This window comes from Antrostomus carolinensis, unplaced genomic scaffold, assembly GCF_000700745.2.
Source record: "Antrostomus carolinensis isolate BGI_N321 unplaced genomic scaffold, ASM70074v2 scaffold20131, whole genome shotgun sequence".
NCBI lineage: Eukaryota > Metazoa > Chordata > Aves > Caprimulgiformes > Caprimulgidae > Antrostomus > Antrostomus carolinensis.
In genome coordinates this window covers 65166-88579 of record NW_010292833.1, presented here as the reverse complement: position 1 = coordinate 88579, position 23414 = coordinate 65166, and the positions used below count along the sequence as shown (strand labels likewise).

The window sequence follows — 23414 nt, the reverse complement described above, 5'->3', positions numbered from 1 at the left end:
CCTGAGGGTTTTGTTCTTCCTTGAGACTGTTTGGTGTCTGTTTCATGAGGCAACATTGATGGAAACAATGCGCTTTCTAACCTCTTACAGTTCTTCACTCTGTGCTGCTGATGTTAATAGAAAACTGCTGGCAGAAGTAGAGCTAAAAAAGGTGTTAGAAGTCACACAGCAGTGGTGTGGGGAGAAGACAAGCTGCTCAGCTGACTGTTAACAACACACATGACTTTGTGCTGGCTTTTCTCAAAGGAGGATTAGTCTGAGACTCATGATAATATGAGAACTTTCCAGTGCGGACTACAGATTGTACTTTAAAATGTAATCTAAAGTCTCTTTGAAAAAAGAAACCTCTTGTATAGTGGAACTGGGCTAGAGATCAAGGGCAGTCTTTGCTGTGATTTAATAATTCAAGAGGTGAAGATGTTTTGGCTCTATCTACAGTTTTCTCATGGATGTTTTTTTGCGTCACATCTACTTTTGACTTGCTGGTGAATCCACAGTATATTCAATGATGACAAGCCACACATTAGGCTGTCCTGGTACGACAAAAATATTATAGAACAACTTTCTTCCAAAAGTGATTGTCATTCAGTATGAAAGGGAAGCACAAATTTGAAAATGGACACATTTTCAAGCATAGTTTTTGCAAATTGGATAGGCAGAGTGTCAGGAGAGGGCCACAGGTGGCAGAGGAAAAATTGCAGTTGTGTACTGGACCTGTTGCTGGCAAACAGTTTTCCATGTACTCACTACTTAATTTTTGCATTTGATTGATGCATGCAGTTCTGGCTTTGCCTCCTCACTTGAGCATTTTCAGTATGTGATTCATATTCCTGCATTACAAACTGTGGTACAAGATGTTCCAGACTGGGTAGCTTGTCTCCATACAACAACTTGGCTTAGCACTGTACTTTGATAAATTATTTAGTGTATGTAGAATCCAGAAGGATTGTTTGAACTACAGAAACCTGTTGTATAATTGCATTTATTTAAATTTCTGGGTCTGAAGCAATGTAATCTGAGGCCTAAAAGAGTATTGGGGCTTTTGGTGAGTAAGGCATAGTGACAAAACCCAAGACTTTGTTGATATCTTACTTTTTAGTGTACTTTACAGTGGGATAAGAAAAAAAGTCATGCTGTTTCCCCCTATTTTTATTCTATGTCAACCCACAGAGAGCATGTAGCAGACAATTCGTTGTGCTATCTACCTTGGAGGCTTTAGAATTTGCTTGTGGCTTGAGCAGCCAAGAATCAACCAGAAGGGAGGCTACAGATCTATTGTATACTGTAAAATAGATATTATTTTCAAATCCAGAACTGACGTGATAGATGCCTCTCTTAAAGAATGGGCACTTGATATAAAATCCTCTGGTATCTGCAGCCAGTTGGCATTTGTACAAACCAGGTCAGGGACTGGGTGCAATCAGGTCAGAGGTGTCAGATGAAGTTGGTTTGAAGAGTCAGAAAGGGGTAGCTACACAAAGTGACCAAAGAACAGAAGCAAAGGAGTTCCTGGGGTGGGAAAAGGCTTTGTATTATTTGTGTGTTTGCTTATATAGCCTGCTCTGCTGCCAGAACACAAGTTTTGACACGTAACCTTCAAGCCCTATATGTGAAAAAGTAGTTATCAAGAATAACTGTATCTAGCATCTTCATGAACCACTAAGGGACCTAAACCCAAAGTAAATAGGCAGGTGTAATTACCTATCTAATGCAGATAATACTAATTTAAAATAGGCTCTGGATGTCTCCTGCACAGCAGAGCTGCTCTGATTCAGATAAAATCTGAAGGCTTGGGAAATGACAAGAGAATATTTGCTGAACTAGCTTCTACGTGGACTCCAATCCATCACACAGAACTTGTTGTGGAACAGAAATAGAAAGAACTTTACAGATGAACTGCTTGATTAGGGATCTAGGCTCACCCTCCTGTACAAATCCTGACAGACACTCATAATCCTCCACAAGGGCAGTTGTGTTTAAAACAAAGGAATAAGAATTCTCTTACCCTCCGATCTGAATATCAGTTCCTCACATACGCACATTCCTGTTTCATGTGGTCCATCCCTGGAGGTATCAATGGACACTGGATATTATGGACAAAAAATTGGCAGCATAGATGAATCTGTCATAACCAGCATGCTCTGTACATGATTAATTTGTAAAATGGCACATGTTGCATCAATATTTATATTTGATCCACTGAGACAGCTAGTTAGTCCAGCATATGGGAAGCATTACAGTTTTGTGAGCCTACAATGTCATTTCTTACACAGGGTGGGTGTATATAACAAAAATAATTGTGTTTATGTAGCAAAACATACTCACGCAGGCTGTATCAATTGAGCTCTTGCATAGCCATTGAAAATACAAATACAAATATCATTAAAAAATATCCAAGCAATACAGAAAATAGTTCACACAGAAGAATCTAAATGATGTATATTCAGAAGAGAAGAGGAGTTTTCCTACGCTGGAGCCAGCAATGACTGAAGCTGGAAATACCACCCAACAAGCAGGACTTTCAGATGTTTAATTATAAAAATGAGAAGGGGGAGGGAGAGAAGGAAGGGTGGACTGCGATATCAGTTCAGTGGGAATGAATTTCAGGCCTTTGGCACAGCAAACATGGAGTTAACTGCCAATTTAAAGGTCAATGGATGGTTCCAAAACATGGTGTTGGAGTAGGGGACTGCCTGGGTTGAAGATCATTAAGAAACCTGTGGATATAGTTGTGACTGGCCACGCTGAGGACTTGAATCCCCAAAAGACTATCTTCAAGTTTCTTGCCAGCACTTCCATGTTTTAATATGGGCAAGCAACTGGCTTTGGTTAAAATCTGCTTCCTCTTTGTCCAATTGATGCTGTTAATAGCAGTACTGCAGCACTGCAGGCTTTCAACAGCTAGTACAGGCAGGAGCTGGAACTCCTGGGTGGTGTCAACATCAGTCCCTTTGCCAAAGTTATGGATACCACTGTCCAAGTCCATGGTGAATGGTACAGGGAAGCTGAAGAGTCTAAGAACAGGGCTGACAGTGGCAAATGCACCCACAGACTACTAAACAGATGGTGGTTACACTAGGCTGGCTTTTGACTTTTTATTCTTCCTTCTGAACACAGACAAGCTCCAAGTGCCCTGCTCGCTCCTTAATGCATCATCTTGGTAAGAGTACAAAACTGCTTCCCTCCTCACCAGTCCATTCAAGACTGATGGAGCTGAAAGTTCCCAGCTATTGCTGGATGGACTGGTCCACAGACTCAGTCTGCTCACCTGCAGAGTAATTATTGGGTCAGAAAACACATGGGATGTTATTTGCAAGCACTTTCTTTCCTCAGAATGTAAAGCTTCTCCTTTCTGCCTTTCTCCTTCTTAATTAAAAAAATCCCTTTACCTTGGTCAATGTGCTGGACTGTACAAGAAGTGGCACAAAACAAGTTAGGGATGGTAAAAATCAAAGAGCAGCCTTGAACTATTTGGGTTTTAAGGGATTTTTTCTGCGCTATGAAAACTTGACTTTTGAGCTCTGAAACCTGAGATTTTCCCTTTGCATACAGTTAATTAAACCTCTTAAGACTGAGGACAGCTCTATCTATTTTAACGATGGACAGCATCCTTCAGTGAGAAGCTGGTGATGTACAGACTCAATAGATCTTCTCCCTGGTCTGGTGGGACTCAGGTTTAAGCTTCTGATCCCCAGTGCTGGAATCTCAGGGGCTTTCTCACCTTGGAGAAAGCTGGACATATCTCTCAATTAACAATCCAAGGACTGCTGGCAAATACTTTCCTCCCAGGAAGGATGATGCTCCTTGTGTTTTGCTTCCTTGCCCTTCCAGTCCTGTCTCTTCCCCTTAGCCACTTATTTTAAGAGTGGGAGTATTTTCAATGTGGGGAGTTTTCAAAGGATCCAGGTGACTGAGGTGGTCACTGTCATGTGTTTCTAAATGACTTTGCAGCTTTTGGAATTCATTGTCAAATCTTAACAAAAGCTCTTTCATTATATACAATAAACTCATTAATACACTTTTGGAAATGATTGGAAAGGGAAATGGGCTCTAATGTTTATGTAGACAAGAGTAAAGTGCTTCCAAAGTACTTTTCCCCTGTAAAGTAGCAAGACACACTAATTTTCATCTTGAAGCCAAGAAAGAAAACTGGTTTATTCTCATAAAAGATTTTCCTGTGTAAGAAGCCGTTTCCTTGCCCAAATCTGATGGCAGCTTTAATCCTCAGGCCCTGGATTGACAGGGAAAGTCTGCCCTGTGGAAGGGAGGGAGGGATGGTGCTATTGAAGGGAAGGCTGCAAAGGCCATTCCCAGTTCCTCTGCTCACAGGGAATTAGGGTGAAGATGAAAGGTAAAAAAACAGAAAGGGTTTGGGGAGGTATATTTGTGGATTCAGTGGGTGCTCTTTGCATGCCTTCAGAGAAGGTCTCTCAAGTCAAAATGTGTCAATGACCTAGTAAATGTGGGAGGAAATGGCTTGTCTTGAACCCCAGTATCAGAAGCGGGGGGACTTATTCTTTCAGAGGCTTTTCTGGCTGGCACTGGTTCACATTATCTGGGAACCTACAGCGTAAATGCAAAGCATGTGACTGCTGACTCCCTATTCTTTCCCTGTCTCTGTCATAGTCCTACAGACTCCTCGTGTAGCACTGGGAATAAGTGTGGTTCAACACTCATTACATTCCCTTTATTCATTTGTGTGCTCACATAGTGCTAATAACAATGCAGTACAATAAAAGATAGCACTAGAGCCTTAAATTAAATGCAGCCTTTCCAGGATCTCAGCAGGGTGGCAGGCAGGCATATATTTCCAGCTGCCTTTCAGCAACCCCATTAATAAATCATATTTATTTTCTTGGAAGGAGAACTGCTGGGACATCCTTCTGTTTTGGGGGCAGAATCACGTTCAATATCCCAAAATTATTTGTTGGAGATGGGTGTGAAATTTAGACTGGAGAATTGCAACTGCCAGAAACTTCATGGTCTTCTTCCTACCTTCCTTTAACTCCCCTTTCTCTGGGTTTTTTCCTGTAGTTCCTGTCCACCAGCTTACATGCTGTTCTAGTTAATGAGCAGCATTTCCCTTGTAAGTGTTTTGGATGATCATCCTTTCTCAGCATGTGTCTGTCTCTAATGATTTACCCAGACAACGCTGTATCAGAACACATCTGAACACTGGCAGTCTTTGATCCCTGTAATACATCTGGACTTAGGCAGTGGCCAGTGTCTTCTGAAACAAGGGGAACGTTTGAGTTCAGGTCCAAATTACATTGCTTACACACAGACTGTCTCACATAAACAGCCCAAGTTCTCTTAATATTTCCCTGCTTACCCTATTTTTCAAAATGTTTGTTGTTTTGATTGTTCCTTAAGATATCTCTCCAACTTTCTTCTGGCTTTATTGTAAGAAGGCAAGGAAAGGAGAGACCCAACAGCCTTATTCAAATAAGTATTATTAGTGACAGTCCTGCTGACTCATTTGCCAAAAAACTGTTTATCCACAGAGAATAAATCTTCAACTTATTTTTAATAGTATAATCTCTGCTAATAACTTGCATCATGACAAATCTTATTTCAGTAGAAATTATGTTTTAAGAGTGAATTGCTGATTATTTTGAGGGTCTTACATGGACAGCAAAAAGTTTTCATAGACTAATAACATTAAGTGCTATCAGCCTCAAGATCTACAAATGTGCAGTGGTCACCATCATAAACTGGAAATAGTTTGTGAATAAGGAAGATTACCGTGACAATGTCTATAGCTGGGAGAACACTGTGACTATTCTAGTAATACCTGTCTGTGGAAGCCAAGCTGCAGATTTCTACTGGAGAAAATTAGGAAAATACCATTTAAAATAAAGCTTTTAGTTGAAATAATTAGATTTATTTTATTTTATTTTATTTACAATTGAAAGTCTAAGCTTAATACAGTGCAAGCATCTGGAAAATGTCATAATTGTGTAAGCAATCTTATGGTACAGATTGGCCAAATATGAACCTGACCTGCTTCTATTGAAGTACTTTTGCATTGCAGGTATCTTGAGCCGTTTGATTAATGAGTTCTTTTTTCAGGTATTGCAAAAGGGTAATCAGAACTGAATGTTACATTCCCTGTTAAGATCTCAACATGAAGCAGAGCTCATTCAGTCATCAGCATACTAGAAATTGTAACAGCACTTTGAATTTTTGTCTGGTGAAGGGCTATAACCAGGATTTCTGGTTACTTGGTTAATTTTCATTTAAGGAAGTCACATTTTTCTCTTCTCTAAACTAAGAATCACAGTAGGGGTCCATTTCTCTGGGATGTTTTTGATAATATCTGGAATAACTAGTGTTTGTGAAACTCTCTTCAGTTAAATCTTCTGAATCAAAGTTCATGCTCAGGTTAGAGAAGGGAGTTGCTGAGTAAGCAGCTCAACGCTGTTCCAAATGAGTGCTCCCCTGATTCACAATGTTTTCTTCCTGTTCAGGTTTTTAGTCCGATGTCTGTCTTAGTCTTGACCTCAGTGTTTAGAGATACTTTAACCTTGCAAACAAAATAATGGGGACCTCTGGTTGTTGTCATTAGAAAATTGGCTGCGATGGAATCATTGGCTCAGCTGCCAAAGAGGATCGCTGTGGAATCTGCAGTGGCGATGGTAAAACCTGTAAAGTGGTGAAAGGCGACTTCAACCACACCAAGGGGATGGGTGAGTAACCCTCAGCAGCATTTTAGTGGAGTGGAGGTTCTCTTAACTGCTTGAGGAGAGTTAAAGAGTAGTAGTACTAGCTCTTCTGCTTGGATAGCATTTGACTTACCTGCTCTAGTAAACACGTAAGAAACACAAACCAAAACCCAACTCAATTCATATGTGATTTTCTATCTGCTCTTTATTCAGTTGCCCAGACACCAGCCATTGCCTCTGTCTGAAATTCAGATTGAAGTTGTGTTTGTCATTTTGATTGCTACTGGTGCTGTTGATTTTAAATAAGAGACAAAATCACAGTATCTTATCCAGTGGGAGGGAAGTCTGGTTTCAGCACCATCTTTGAGAGCTCAGAATGATGCATGTTGCATGCTGTGGATGATTCATGTTATAATCAAGATATCTCTGCTAAATGAAAGAGCACTCCCCTCTGAATATTTTTACTGATTCCCTGCCAGGAATAGTAACCATTATAAGATACAAGAGCTTCCAGTCAGAGTTAAGATTTTCCCCTCTCCTGTTAAACATTAATGTATATACAGCTTGGTGTTTGAATTAGTCTTTGTTCCAGGGTTTTTGTATTGCACTTCTGAGAAACCTGTTATCACACATCCTAGTCTGGAAGGAATTGTCCAGAAAAAAGTTATTTCACATTCAGTGAATACAGAATTGCCATTTCTGTATGGACAAAGACATTCAACATGTGCTAGTCCAGGACAGAGTTCAGCAAAGCACATAAAGATCCCCTTTAATCACACACTTCAGTTCTGTTCACATACTAAAGCAGCACCAGTGCTTAACAGCACTCAAGTCTGAGGCTCTGATTTTGTTTATTGACCTCTTCCTCTGCTTCTCCTCCTCCTTATCTGTGGAGCCAGCTAGGATTTGTCACCTCCTCTGAGATGCAGGTAGGATTTCCCACCTGAACCACGTTTTTCTGGAGCACATTTGTGCTGTTGCATTGCTAGGCCAACCTGCTGAATGCTTTCCTGCATTATTGCCTTTGACTCTTTTGTCCCAGTTATTTTCCACCTACATATGACAAAGCATTTGTGTTTGATGCAGATGATGGGAAAAGTTTCTCATTTCCATTGAAAAAAGCTATTCTCCATTGCTATAGCAGCAAATTTTCTAGCTGTTCATGAACTTCTTAATTGCTCCTGAAGAGTAACGATCTTTTATCTTTTCCAATGAGACCACAAAACATCTTGTGCAGATAAATAAGAAATTTCTGGGTCACTGCCAGGAGGTTGCACCCGTTTCCAACTAGACAGACTGCTTGAGGGTGGTAACTTTACAAGGCTGTAGGAACAGAACCGTTTCAGCCTTAACTGGTTGTTTGGCTGCCAGGACACTATAGGAGGCTTTCACCCTCAGCACCCTGTAACCTAGTAAGAAGGGATGACTGACTGAATCATAGTCAGTGTTCAAGCATTTATTGACCCTTTTTCTTTGCTGATCATCTCAGAAGCGCAAACCTGTTGGCAGAATGTTGCTTTGTCAATACCATTTTTCCACCTTTACCCATCTCACATAATCTCCAAGAGAATTGTTTTTACAATTAGAATCTCAGAAACATTTATTAGATTTTTTGATTTATTAATTTTAAAGGGGGTTGAATTTTTATGTGCGAATAGTTTTAAAATTGACATCCATGATATGCCAAACAATCTTCTTCTAGGTTGTAAAACATCTTTGCTTTTTGTTTTGTTTTGTTTTGTTTTTTTAATGAGCATCCTAGCCTACTAAAATGTAAAGAATATTTAATCTTTTAATCATCATGTTTTCCTGCTTTTGGATTTCTTTTATATTAGGCACTGAAAACAGACTTGTTGATTTCACTTCTGATTCCCAGTCCCAATTCTGCAAATATTTTATGCATCGTGAATTGCTCCCATCAATTTCTATTTACATACTGCTGCTTTGCAGAATCAGGTCCTCAGGCTAACATACTGAATCTCATGCAGTAGGCTAAGCTCTGGGGTTGGGTCAGAGGTATCACAAGTGAAGGTGAGGTTACTCAAGAAGAAAAAATTGGCCTTTTTTCTTTAAATTGTCATTGAAGCAAATATGTTCAAAAATCTGGCAAAAATTGGGGTGGAGGAGAATACACAATGTGACAACGGTGACAGATTCAGGGTTTGGATGTGTAAGGGATTGCACAGGTCAGTGGCAAATCCCCACAAGTTTGCTGTGATCCAAGTCAAGGCCGATACACTGAGTCAAGTATGCTGATTTATTATTTCAGAAGAGAATAGACTTCAACTATCAAGACACTGATTATTTTGGAGTGCTATCTGTTTGGGGAATTGCAGCTGCAATCTTTGGGCCAGATCCTCAGCTGCTCTGCACATGGGACTCTGTTGACTGTGGGATTGGTCCCTATATGTCCTGTGATTGCAAATAATGTTGTCAAGCCCTGTTAACTGAACTAAACCAATGCCAACTCCTTTCTGTTTCTTAGTAACCAATAGTCATTGTAAGAAGGTTTCCACATGTGTGATGGCAAAGGCAAAGGCTGTTCCCAAGTGTTTCTCGTGTAAGATACTTGAATGCTGTTTGCAGTGTCAGTGGGTGTTGGTGACATCCTTTGGTGTTGGTTCTGTGTCTTCTTTTGGTTGGATTAGATGGGGAGAGTGGTATCAAAAGCCATGGATAAACTTCAAGTCCTTTTACTATTTAGCTTGGTTTATGAAAGATATCAAGTCCAGATTCTTTCCTTTTAGAAAACCTATCTGCATGAAAGAAAGCCAAATTTTCATTAATCAAGTAAAAATAATTGGGCCTATTTCTTTTTTTTTCCAACCTTAATGTCACAGAGGAGGTTCTGTCATCTTGATGGGGCATTATGCTGGAACATTCAAAGTGCCTCATAGGAGGCCCAGAGGTTCAGATCTTGCTACCTGTGATCCAGGGTGACCCAGTGGTAAATGGATTCCATTTCTCATTTGGGGAGGAGGTCAAAAGCCTTTATTTGTGATGCTAAACATCACATACACTTGTGTGCAGCTGGCTGTCTTCAGTAGGCCAACTGAATGCACTGTTTAGACTGAGGTTTATGTTTGACTGGCAGCATGCCCTGTGCCTATTTCTACAAAATAATTTTTCAAAAGCAAACAGAGACTTGTTCTAAGTCCATCTCTGTCTCCCTGCCACTGTACAGGGGGCCTTGAAATAAAGGACAGCTCTTTGGCTCATGTCTGGTGGGTAGCTGATTTATCACTGACGACTCCTGTCCAGACTCCAAGGCTGTGCCTGTAATGCTCAGAGACCTGCATTGAGAATGAGACCTGTGTCTGTCTCTCTTCATTTTTCTCAGCCATATAAAGATTTTCATTGCTGCCCTTTGCTTGTGATCCAAAAGAAGGACCACAGAAATTTGTATATTTTTTTTTAATGGCAGAAAATATTAAGGTTGAGATATGCCAGTTGTTGTAACTATCATTTTGGGAGTATATCTTTGCTAGCAATTTTTCTTTATAAGACAGTGAAAAACCAGGTCTTTTCTTGTATGTGTTACTTGTCCAGCCCATATTTAAAAGAAATAGAGGATATTTGAACAGAAGTGCTGGCTAGGAACATCTTTAGCCAACACAAGAAACTCTTTTTTTTGTCAATAGGGTACACATCTAAATTATGAGAAAATAAAACCCTAGTGCTAATTCTGGGATGTCTTGTAAGGGTTTAAGCAGAACATGTAAGTTAGAAATCCCAGCAACCAACTTCACAGCAATAGTAGGAGGTTTTGAAATCTATCCATGGCTCCCCAGTGAAATTATTTTCTTCCAAATGAGCTATCCCATGGCTGGAAGTGGACAGGTGCTGATGGAGGAATTACTCTCAAGCTAATGACAAATGAGAATAACCACAACTTTTCAGAAAATGGACCTGTAGTTACTGCTGGATGTATTTCCACTCCGCTGCGACAACAGGCACTTAGCAAAAGGTGCAGGGTGGGAAGGGTCATGGAAACTGAGATGCCCAGCTGGTGCTTATCCCTAAAATATTAAGGAAGCTGTGCTGGCCGTGACCAGCAGGAAGGCAGGGCAGTCTGATTTCCTTGGCTTCTACCCTGAGATCTTTTTTCAAAGCATTTTCAGGAAGTTTGATAATGGGATGAGCACTGTTGACCTTCTCACACCTTATTTTCATGTGTGTACAGGGATAAGATATGAAGGTACAGTGCCCAGAGATCAGTACTTTCAGCCATGGGATAATTTTTCCTTTACCTTGGAGTCCATCTTTCATTGCAGTGTGAACCAGGAGAATAGTTTTGTAGTAGATCAGTGGCATTCTGAAGTTCACACTAAACTTTCTGTTCTTTCTGGGAAGGGTAATGATGGCTAACAATGGATTTTCCTGTGTGAGCTGCTTTCCTCTTGCAAATCTCTCCAGCATTTAAATGAAGATACAGTAGCCACTGTTCACATATTAATCTCCTTGATGACAAAGCCACCTCTTTGTTCTGGTGTCTCTCCTAATACGAGTTACACCATATAATTTGTATCTAGGATTTGCTTCAATCACAGTCTTACATTCCTGAGACACTGATGTAATGCAGATTATCCAGAAAGATTGGTGCGTGCCAAAGTAACTGTTCCCAAGGTGGAGTATACTACATACAGCACTATAAATTATCAAATAATGAAGTTCTCCTGTTGTACTTTCAAAGCTTCATCTTAACAGGCTGATTTATGGGTGAAATTACTAGAAATATTGCCTGACAGTTGCCAAATCTCATCAGTCTTTAGCCAGTTCCTCATTTAAAGCAGAACTTTAAGCCCAACCTTGCAAACCCCTGCATTGCAGACAATTATCCTAAGACCTAACAGATCTTTGAGAGTCCTTGACTCAGGGCCAACTCTGAGACTTTTTTTGGGCTTACTAGCTGACACTTGATAATCTTTCTGGCAATCTGCAGTTACAGTTTGCATAATAAAATGTGCCTGGAAAACAATGGAGGTGTTTTCTGGTGCAATTACCGCAAAGATCAGGAATATTCTGTGACCAGAAGGCTCACATTAGCTCTAAGGACCAGACTGGAGTGGTGGTAGCAATCTGAGTTTGTATTTTTGGCAAATTTGCATGGATGTTACATAGTCTGTTTGCAATAGGATTTCACCACTAACTCACACAATATTGGTGGAAATAATGAATGAGATTGTCAATACGCTCCTGGTGGGACATGCCCAAGAATTCTCCTTCATCTCTGAAAGGACAGATCAGATTCATGTGACTGCAAAATGGTTTGCAGTTCACTAACAGAAGAGTGAAGGTCAGCAGTCGGGTTTGTGCCACGTGATCTCGGTGAGTTAGCACAGTGTGGTTCTTCTTATTCAGGAGCTGTGAATACAACCCCCAAAAGCCATCCATCAGGATTAGAAATTACATGAGGAGAAAAATCTGGTATAAGACCAAACTAAATAGTCTCCAGAACTAATACACTATTAATAGCTTATACTCCACTATTTACCATTGTAAAAAGTAACATAAAAGTCAACTTTTCCACGTGGTGTTTCTCTCATGGCACAGTGCTGAAATGAGAGTGTATTTATGGCACTAGCTGAACCTCAAGCGTGGCTCCACAGCTTGCTCACCTCTAAAGCAGTGTGACACACTCCTGGCTGCTGCCAGGTCAGGGGACGGATCCAGAGTTCGTTCAAGTTAGTGACTGGGTTTTCACTAAATTCAGTGTAATTTCATATCCAACCCCTGCACAATTTAGCTCTGGGCTTTTGTATCTGGCATGTGATTTAAGAAATAAATAAGTAAATAGTCCCCTGGTAGGTACATTAAATTATCTGAAACTTGGGCATGTTCCAAACTGGCTTCCTAACAGGGTGATCAGGTGTGTGATGGGGCCTGTTTCCCCGTGACGAACTGTTATTAATCACACCTTTGCTGTGTACTCATGTCTGGTGGTGACTGTCGGTCGGGTTTATATGCAGATGCATGGGGTGCAGTGAGGATGTTTGATTTCTGAAACACTCCATTTTGACTGTAATTTGGTATCTCAGCTGATGAAAAACCAACTCCTGGCAATGTCTAGAATAAAATCCAACATCTGTTTGCTTTGATTTTGTAACAGATTTCGGTATTGCCTTAAAAAAATTGACCCTGGAAGTAATGATTTTTCCCAGTGAAACCCACTTTGTAATAGCAGGTGGGAGAGCCTCTGCTCTGGCTTCTGTACACTGACATGGTTTGCAGCTCTGCTGTCCTTCTGTTTTTCCTGCAAGAGATAACTGACTGTTTCTGAGATATCCTGAGTAAGGGAGAAGTAAGTAAGAAGGAACAAGTGCAAAAAGAACTGAGCTGAAGGGTCAAATGGGAAGTGTCATTCAGATACAATGGAAAGAGGGAGTGAGTCTGGCCCAAATCAGCAATCTCTCCAATGCACATCATGAAACCCAAGAGCTCAAGTCTTATTCATAGCACAACAAAGGAGCTGGGCACTCTGCTGATTCAGACAGGTAGGAATGAATCCACAGTCTGAGACCCAAAATCCCCGTCTGTCTCACTCCATGTCATGGTGGTAACAGAATCACTTAGTCCTGAGATGCATGAGGCTGCCAGCATCCTCCTTTGAAGCCCCCCTATCAGAAGCGTGGCCATTCAGATGTCCCTAAAATAGCTCCCCAGACATTGCTGAATGCTAGAGGAGCCACTGCTCCTTATGCCAGCACTTCTTCAACCCAGTACTCCAGATTGCCCACAGTTTCCATAAAGGCAGGACTGACACAGAACAGTTTCACACAGTCCTTTAAAGCAAAAAAAGGGATGAAGGAGCATATGGGATAAGCTACTTAACATCTAAAAGAAAGGGGAGAGCAATAACCCAAAAGAGGTGCCAAGTTATACACTGCAAAGTAAACTGGGTGGCCAATTAGTAGGAATCAAATCATGGTTGTGATTTGTGATGAGATTAGTGTCACTTGGAGGGCCCTGATTCAGAGTCCAATGAAACTGGTGGAAAAACTCTGCCTGGCTCTCAGACCTTTGAAATGGGCCCTAATGTTCCTCAGCTTTATAGTTTAAAGGCACCACTTCTACCCCATGGAACAAGTACGTAACTCCACATGGCTCTGTGGTGGAGGAGAACAGGCGACATTTCCTTGTAGCTCCTAATTATTCTCACTGTTCTTCTGTTAGTCAAAAGTGGTATAATTGCATCATATTCCTGGTTGTTGAAGGAAGCAGAAAGTGGCCAAGAGAATTCCAGAAAGATAAAGACCAAGAGAATTCTATATAAATATGATGGGGTGCTGTGTGCTTCCCTACTGTGTCAGATGTTCAGATGGTCTAATTTGGTCTGTGCATCTGCTGGTGGCATTTAGAGGTGACCAGTGGTCAGTCCTTGAGAAACTTACAGCTCTGTTGTTGCCTTAAATCTGAGCTGTGGAAATCTGTTTAGCAGCCAGATGCAAGAAGACTGTTACCATTATATCCTCCAGAATTTTTTTATAAAGCTGAAGTGTAAGTCCCACTAATTCTTGCTGTTTAGTTTTAGTTTTTAGCATCATCAAAATGTTTTGTGGAAGTGAGTCCTTTCTGGTCCTGATCACAGCCTCGAGCAGGGGTTTTCTGGGGAGAGAACGGCAGGAGCACCTGGTAGAAACTTCAGCTCACAGATGTCTGTTTTGTGATGTGCAGTGTTGCTCCTGACAGTGACTCTTTGCATCAGCTCAGGAACAGTCCTCATGCACCCCTGTCAGTGCTTCAGGAAAGCCAGGGTGATTCGAAGAGAGCAGATCTAATTAAGCCCAAGCACAAGCCTTAAGTCACAATTAAGCAGCACACGTGCATTTCTCTCCCTCTTCTCAGGCTGAAATATTAGTTATAACCATGCATGTCCCAGCAGTGAAACTTGCCTGCCAGTGCAGGGATCTCATTGGAAGTGTTTCCCACTCATTCCCCAACCTGGGCAGGAGTTGATTTTTTCACAGTGAGATGCTGAATGACCGATGTCTCTGGCTGGCTGTGACGTGCTCTCATCCATCTGCCCTTTTGTTGCCACAGGTTACATCGAAGCAGCCGTCATCCCTGCAGGTGCCCGGCGGATCAGAGTGGTCGAGGATAAACCTGCTCACAGTTTTCTGGGTAAAAAAAGAAAAAAAAAATGTTTTGATTCAAAACTCAGCTCTGTTTTCTGTTAAAATGGCCCTTCTCTAAATGACCTGTAAGATGATAGGTTTGTTGTTGCCAGGAAGCTGCTGTTGATTTCATTCTTGTTGCAATCTCTCTCTGCTTTCATGGCTTGTTTTCATGATGTCTGCTTGATGTGATAGTATGTGACACTTACAGGCCCTTTGCAACCTGAAAGGACCAGAGAATGCTTTTATATAGACAGAAGAGTTCCTGAACAGGACTTGGCGCTGAGTTGAACATAGCTGCCAGGAGCACACACCACTTAGGGAGTGAGTGGGAAAGAGAACAGTGCGTTTAGAGAAAGGAATGGCAGAGATACAGATGGAAGGAAGGTGCCCAGCTCAGATTGGAGCAGAGGCAGGACAAGGCAGCTCATATCCCTCAGTAACCTGACCATGAGGTTGCCTTCACCACTTCCTTCAGCAGCAGGTTTTCACTTGATGCTGTACCCAAGACCTGATCCTGCACTCTGAGATGGGCTAGCTGCAGCCTCTAGTCTACTTGCCTTTATTTTCTCATGACAAACAATTTGTTTAATCCTCTTCTTATTTCTACTGCTGCATTCCTTCTGAGGGGGACAGGCTTCCTCTCCTCTTTCCTCTGTTGGAAAACAAAGTTTTAGGCATGGGTGAGGGGTCAGATTTATAGGTGAGGTTGTTGTAGGGCAGAGTCTGTAAACAAATTCGTTATCCAGTTACTAATTGCTTAGATTAAAGATTGCAAGGGCATTTGTAAAATTCAACCAATCAGCTACAATATATTTCTGTCAGTCTGGTCTTCTGCCTCTTCTCTGTGATGTTAGGGGTGTTTCTTTTTGTGTCATTACTGTGCAATAGATGAAGGGCTTTATCTCCCATCAACTTCTAGGGAGACCAAGTCACAGAAATGCTCCATTGCCCTGAAATCACACAGGAAGCCTGTGGCAGGGAATTGAAGGAAAATTGTCCAGGGCCCAAAAGAACACCCAGCACATTGAAACATCCTTTGCACACTCAGAGGTGCATGGCCACGCATGAACGGGGGAATTCTTCTGTCTCTCAAGTGCTTTATGCTGTGTGGGAAAACTCAAGGATAAGAGAAAATCCCAAACTTCCTCCTTTGTTCAATGAATTTGTGCAGCTTATAGGTCCCTGCATTGTCAAACCTAATCACTTCTTGCTGTTGATGAGCTTATTAACACAGGATTTTTGTCCTTCTGTATCAAACAGTGTTTCAGCCCTTCCACGTGCTGATATTCTCATGGCAGTAGTTGGAACAGATGCATGTTCCAGCTCTCCCATAGCCTGGGAAGAATTAGGTACTGTTTTCACTTGTGCATGTTCTAGTTCTCTCCAAGTGAGCTTCTCAGAGCAGAGACACTGCAAGGTTTTAGGATGGAAAAGCACTCTGAAAGATGGAATTGCTTCCAGGGATGTATCAAGCCTGTGGTAGGAACTCTGAGAGGATTATGAAGCTCGTTGCTTTCTGTTTTGCAGAAGGGGAAACTGAGGTGTTTCAACTTTCTCATGGCTCTGCAGGGAGTCAGTAGCAAAGCTCAGACTGGGACCCTTGGTTTCTGATTTCCATGTGTTTTGCTTACAATCCTCCATCTCCACAACCAAAAGGTGATGTTGGTATCTAGTACTGGGATATAGGATGCTGCTGAAAATGTTTACACACTGATTGTGTCTGAGGATTTCGGGTCTAGTGCCATTGGTTTTCTGTCTGGAGATGCTACCAAAGTTGGCAATATCACTGGGAAAGACACTTTTGTTCTCTGTCTTTCATTCCAGATTCAGGGGGGAAAAAAGAGGGAAATCATGTCATTCAGCTGCCCTTATTTCAAAAGTGTTGGCATTTCTGCCACTTCTTGGTAGGAAGCACGTATCACCACTGCTAGTATTTCCACTAATGCTGCAGCCAGCTTGCTGGGAGAGGATTACGCCTACACGTAAGATGTTTGACATAGCAAAGCACTGGTGGAACAATGAAAGCCAGTGTTTCCTTGGGTTTTGCAAATACTCTGCCTTCTAGAAGCCAGCCTTTTTGTTTGTCTTGGTGGGTTTTGCAAAGGGTATTTGTCCGGGGCTTGGGCTTTGGCATATAGCTGCAGCACTGAGAGTCTTACATGGAGCTAGTGACTGCCCTTCATTGTGACCACAACCTTGACTAAAGCAGATATTTCCCCACTGGATGGTGGAAATTAGGTTTGTGTATATTTGAGAGCAGGATTTGGCCCTGTGTGCATGACATATAGATAAAAATCCAGCTATTTTAAAGCTTCTGAATGCTTTTAGCTCTTTGGTTCATGGTCAGGAGCCAGGGGAGCCTCTCCTAAGCTTTCTAGGGTTTTTTCTTTCAAGGAACACTGGACACAAAGAAGAGATACCCAATGTCATGCTAACCTAATCTGAAGAATAGTAGCAAGAGTTACCAATAGGACAAAAAAGATGACCAGGAAAACAAAATCCAATTGCTCTGATAGGCCTCATAATGCATTGTAAATCCAGGTCTGAGTATAGAAGGATTTTCTATTTCAATTACACTGACAAAGTTGAGTCCAATCAGGTCCTATTTCCACTCAGAACCGGGTACAGCACTTTGGAAATGAGCCCAGGGTAATTTGGAATCATTATTCCATGTGCTGGGAGCCATGCCTGAAGAATTTCCCTCCACCTACAGGCAACCCACGCTGGCTGCCTTGGCTGGCTGTAACGCTTAAAAACCACCTTGAACAGGAAATGCCTCGGCAGTTTGTGTCCACAGGCTGGGAAGCAAGCTGGAGGGACCCAAGGTGGAAGTAAAGATCTGACTAGATGCCAGGTTTAGAAATAGATTGGTCAGTTCCTGTCTTCCAACCAACAGCAAAAAAAGTTACAGGGTTGTTGCTGGGGTTCCTTTTTCTTTTGCTCTTCTACTGTACAACTCTGAGCCAGAAAAAGCTTAGAGATGTGATGGTGGATTCTTGCTACTGCCTAAATGCACCCACAGTGGAGAGAAGAGAAGGAGCTGGGCTTTGCTACCCTGTTTGAGGGATAGGATCCCAGGAGACCTTCAGCCAGCTGTCCATGGCAGAATAAATCCTCTGGGTGCTAACTTAAATCAGTGAGAACTGCTTGGCAAAAAGCACTCACAACTGCTTTCCTCTTTGGGCTTTTCCATCACAGTCAAACAAGTTCTGTCAGAGAACAGTACATGTATCCTGGTCTCCTCAGCTTCTGCCACTGAGCTCTCAGAGAGGTTGGGCACGTGTTCTTTGTTGCATGCTTTCCTTATTCTCTAAAATGGCAGTAAAGATATTTGCTTTCTTGCAAAGTGTTTCTGCAATGCTTGAGGGAAAAGCACAGCATTCGATTAGAGCAAAAGGCCTTATTTATCCCACCGAATTTAGTACTGTCACCTCTGGGGCTGGGCACAGCCAGACCTGCTATAGTTGTCTGTGACAAAAGCCATTGGAGAAAGAGCAGTACCCTGTGTCTAAGAGACATGGAGTTTTTATAGCTGCAGCACTGATCCTTACTGATAGGGCAGTTGTGTGCCGTGAAGACAAACAGCGGTGAGAACACTTTGGCCCAAATACTCTGCTGAGTCTCCAGTGTAATTCCTGCAATTCTTAAGGAGCACCTGAGGGAACAGGGCTGTTTCAAAACTCTCCATCTCCTCAATCACTAAGGGAGCAGTGCCTGCAGCAATCAAAATCAAACCTTTCTCAGAAAAGAGGTCCACAAAGATTAAACATTTTGTTTTTCATCAGTGAGCTATCTTCCTTTGATGATGAGCTGGAACCAAAGCATAGTTTTAGTCATTCAAGCTCTTAGGCACTGTTTTGAGCATGTGCCGTGATATCTAGTCAGCCATACTGCCTGGAGATTGTTTTATCTCATCCACAGCTTTGATTTGTCATGTTCACGGCTCCTCAAGGCCAGCATGATGGCTGCTTTGATCTGCCTGGAAGCCACTAGGCTTTGGCAGAGGAAAGCAATCCTGCTTCAGAATTGTGTCTGAAGTTTGCAGAAGGTGCTTTGTAGATTGAGGAACAAAGCAAGAAGAGAAGTAAGCCGCTGACAGAGTTATATTGCTGTAGCATGCAAATACCAGGACATCATCATACCCTTAGTTTATGTGCCAAAGAGAACGTTCCTCAGAAGAAACATTCCCCCACATACTCCTGAAGAAACCATACCTGCAGTTTCCCTTCACCCTGATTTTGGAGCCTCTAATGGGACTGTGAGAGCTGTCAGGAAGGTTGTGTGCAGCAGGACAGAAGGATGTTCCACTTTTCTCCAGTAGCTCCCAGAATGCAGATCCTCAGAAAGGCTCACACAGACGCAGAGGACATTGTGACCTCCACCTGCTCCAGACTTCCCCAGAGGTCAGACACTACAAATGATGTCAGTCAGGAAATTGAATGTGCCCTGAAATATTCCTGGGCACTGAAGCCAGCGATCATGGAGCATCTGGTGTATGGGCTCTCAGCCCCCAGTGAAGGGGGGCTGCCTTCATACTGCTTATTGAGAAGGGACCCTGGATAGTCCTGGATCTTGACCCACACTAGGAGTTTTTTAGGGAGAATTCAAGTTGACCTGGGCCATAACGTATGCTAGAGACCATGCTAGAGACCATTTTTAACAACATAGAGGTTCCCTGGGAACATGTCTGTGCACTGGAGACATGGAAGAGTCTAAAAATAGGTTTCCACTGGTGACCTGTGCTGGAATCACTTCAGATATCTCATCTTACCTTCAGCAGACCCTCTGGGATCTGTGGAGCCAGGCACTTGTCCTGTTGAGCCAAATAGAACAGTTTTTCAGGATACTCTCTAAAGAGAAAACTAATGGGGATTTCCTTCTTCTTAAGCCCCATTTGAGGAAGTGCTCAACTGACCCCTCATTTCTTGAGAGTACCTTCACTGTAATAGCTATATTAAAGATTTTAGACATGGCCAACTAGAATAAAAGGAAAGTCTACGCAGAATAGCCCAGTATTGCTACAAACACTCCCACAGTGTATTAGACCCAATTGGTAAGTCAGGTGTGTTGTGCACTTGACAAGAAGTCCAGTTCCTTGTCTCCTAAAGTATATTAGGCAATTATGGTATGGCCTGAGCACACCTAGAAGGGTTTACTGGCTATGGAGACTTGATCCAAAGAAATTACAATAGGAGATTTTCCTGTTGACTTGAAAAGGCTTTAAATCAGCTCCTTTTACCTTCTTGCAATGCACTCAGTTAAGTGAAAGCCAAGGTTGTGGTTTTTTACTAGAAGAGAATAAAATAGGCATGAAATGCTGGAGGTTAAGAAAACATCTTGTTAACGGCTTAGCCAAAAGGCACAGTAAACCTTGAACTAAGGAAGCCCAGTAACACTCAGGCTATTCTGTCTGTCTGATGTCAGAGCAAATTTGATCATGGTGCATGGATCTCCACAAAGGGGCCTGGGACTCTCTGTTAGAACAGGGTCTGCCAATTTTCTCTTCCCTCCATGCATCACGGAGACATCTGAATAACTGGGCTTCATTTCTAATGCAGAAAACACGTACATCCCTAAATCAACTCGCACTGATGAATCAACAGTCATGTGATGTCCTCATGGCTAGAGTTGTCTTTCAGTGTTTGAAGGATATCAGTGATGCTGATGCAATAGCTTATGCTGGAAGAAAGGACGTGTTACTCCAAATATCTTCTCAATATTCATCTTACCAGGCTTCCTTCTGCAGTAGAGGTTACTTCCTTGTCCTTACTGATGCATAGAGGCAATTCCTGACACGATGAATGTGGTCCTACAGTATCTGACCTTATGCATGTGCGTCCAGCTCATGGACTCTGAAAGGAGGCTGGCTGTGGCAGGCTGTTCCTTGCCTGATGATGTTTTTTATTTGTGGCCTGGTTTCCATCAAACCCAGGGGTAGACCGTATCTCACCTGCTTCTGCCTTTTGAGAGCAAAGAAAGCATCAAGAAGTATGCTGACTGTAAGCTCTGCTTATTGCTGATGCTGGAGCTTTATAATGCCTGTCCAGTTTTTTAATGCACAAAAAAGTCTCAGGAATAATTTAGAACAAGCTAAGGGCCATTCTGAATTGTGCCTGTAGGTAGTGCTTGCAGGTTGGAATATTCTGCCCTCCAGGCTTGGGCACAAGGCGGCATTAAGTTCAGTTCCCATTCTGTCCACTGACCAGTCTCAGCTTTGTAACTTGACTTCTCTTTACAGCTATTGACAGCTAAATGTTAGTTTGTTCAATGTTTGCGTTATGGAGCACACACAAACTCAGGAACAGTTTTATTTTGCACTTGCAAATCTTCACATATGTATCAACACAAAGATTTGATTGATCTTTTTCTCAAGGGAAATTGAGGAAAATAAATACAGTTTCAGAAGCTGATTCTGCTTGGAAACTAAAAAAAAAAAAAAGCAGAGTTGTCTTGCTGCATTTGGAAGGAGAGTTTAGAGGTAAATGATCTATGAATTTTATGTTGATAATTGAAGATTGGAATAGGTTTCCTAATATACTATCTAAATGAAAATCTCTGAACCCAACTGCTGCCAGACTTTAGTCAGTCTTAGGATCAGCAGTCTACAAAAAATCATACAGATCTTGCCTTGCAAATACCAGACTTTGGTTTACACCCGCTGGTGCTCATACTATTTCACTCCAAGTACCAGTTTTAATAGCTGTTAAGAGTGTAAGTATATACATTGCAAATATGTAAGAGTTTTACCAGAAATATCTTCAGATCATACTCAGGCAGCTACTCTGTGGTATTAGATTCTTACATCATGTCTGCCAATTTGGTATATGTGTCCAAATTTATGATACCATCCATTTTTCTAAGATTAAAATCTAAATAATTAGATTAGAGAATAATCCTTAAAGTTATCTAAGTATTAATTTCCAATATACCAGATATTCTAGACATGTTCTTTTTACATACAAGCCTACATGTTTCCCATGTAGCCTTTGAGAAATAATACTGAGATTATTCCAGGAAGAATTATGGCTCTGTTTGTTCTCTAATTATGCTCTCTGTTTACAATCTGCACTCTGCTCAGCTTGCGTAAGGAAAATGGGCTCTTAAGTTTTGTACTTTCCTAATCAGTCACTTCTATTTTGTGGTTCTTGCTTGTTTGCACAATGCTGTAGTATTTTAGTATTACTTTTAAATCCAAATTAAATCTCTCTTCACTGAAAATCAAAGAAAAACATTTCAGTTGTGCAAGCTTTCCTTTGCAAAAGCAGAGCTGTATACGTAACTGAGTTGAACGATATGCCATGAGTATGTGTGGTTTTTGGATGTGCTCCTGGAACAGGTCAAACTGTGGAAGAGTTCTGCCATTTAGTCCTAAATTAGTAGTATTTTGTCAAGGACAAGGGGTAGTTATCCTTACTTCCTTTTATTTCTCTTGTAACTCCTTCTACACACTCTTTTTTTCTTCTCTAAATTTTCTGGCAGTGGAATGGCACGGAGAATGCCTTGAAGTTTTGAAACTGGAGAACATTGCTTATTCAGAAAGCAGAACTTAATAATTTTAGGTAGTAAAACCTTAGCAAGACCAGTTTATATGACATTATTGTTACTTAATAGCAATGTTAATATCATTAGAAATGCCTTCATGAACTGAAATACAGAATATGGCCAAGTTAGAAACCTTATAATGAGTCAGCTAAAATGATAAAACTTTTAAACTCACGCCTGTTACGAGGCTCCTGCTTCTTGTACTTCAGGTGGGCTGAGACAGAAGCTCAATAGTCTATATTGTAACTACAAATTCGCTTACATTTTATTCCATGGTGTTTGATTCATTCCAGCTTTAAAAGATTCCAGTAAGAGATCCATTAACAGCGACTGGAAAATTGAGCTTCCTGGTGAGTTTCAGATCGCAGGCACTACTGTCCGGTACGTGCGAAGGGGTCTGTGGGAGAAAATCTCTGCCAAAGGACCAACTAAAATACCACTACACTTGATGGTAACTTTATATCCTTTGTTTGTGTTTCTTAAGTGATGCAACATAAAGGGTTTATATCCTAGCTGAAAGTTAATCTTTGATTGTTTGCTTCCTCACCAGAGTTTTTTAAGGGTATGCTGTAGTGCCATTCTTTTGCAGCATTGCAAGGGCTGGGGAAAACCAGCTCCATATTGAAAAATAAATTATGGTCTCTTCTGGGAGAACGTGCAATATCCCAGTAGGCTCATGTCCAGTACAGGATACTCCTGTAATATTTTGCAAACAATGTGACAGGTCCATTCTAGAAGACACAGGGTCCTAGGGGTTGCCTTTATTTTGTGGACATACCTGCTCATGCACAGGAAAGGATATTTGCTGAAATATCTCCTCAGCAGATGCCAGAACATATTCTCTATTTAAATACATGGTTGCTCTAACAGAAGAGATGCAGATTTGGAATGTACAGATGATACATTTTAATTTGACCTTCTGTAGTGACTTAGCTGCACACAGAAATGTTCTGCGTTTTCTTTATTATTATTTTTTTTAATTTGATGTGTTTTAAGGAGTTCCTGAATTTTTTTCCTAATGTTCAACATATTCCTTCTGTTAACCAGGCATGTCATTCTATCAACAGTCATATGGCTGCTGTATGAGAAT

The 23414-nt window shown here is 41.5% G+C and overlaps 1 protein-coding gene across 1 annotated transcript in view; it reads left to right on the top strand.

Annotated features, from left to right (window-relative positions):
* The window catches only part of ADAMTS17 (ADAM metallopeptidase with thrombospondin type 1 motif 17), a gene marked incomplete at its 5' end in the record, with an annotated part of 183263 nt that overhangs the window by 116706 nt on the left and 43143 nt on the right, over positions 1–23414 (top strand). Inside the window, 4 exons of the mRNA XM_010177095.2 lie at positions 6569–6689; positions 9151–9225; positions 14706–14786; positions 22618–22775. Of these exons, the coding sequence (XP_010175397.2) occupies positions 6569–6689; positions 9151–9225; positions 14706–14786; positions 22618–22775 (435 nt within the window). The remainder of the gene's footprint in view (positions 1–6568; positions 6690–9150; positions 9226–14705; positions 14787–22617; positions 22776–23414) is intronic.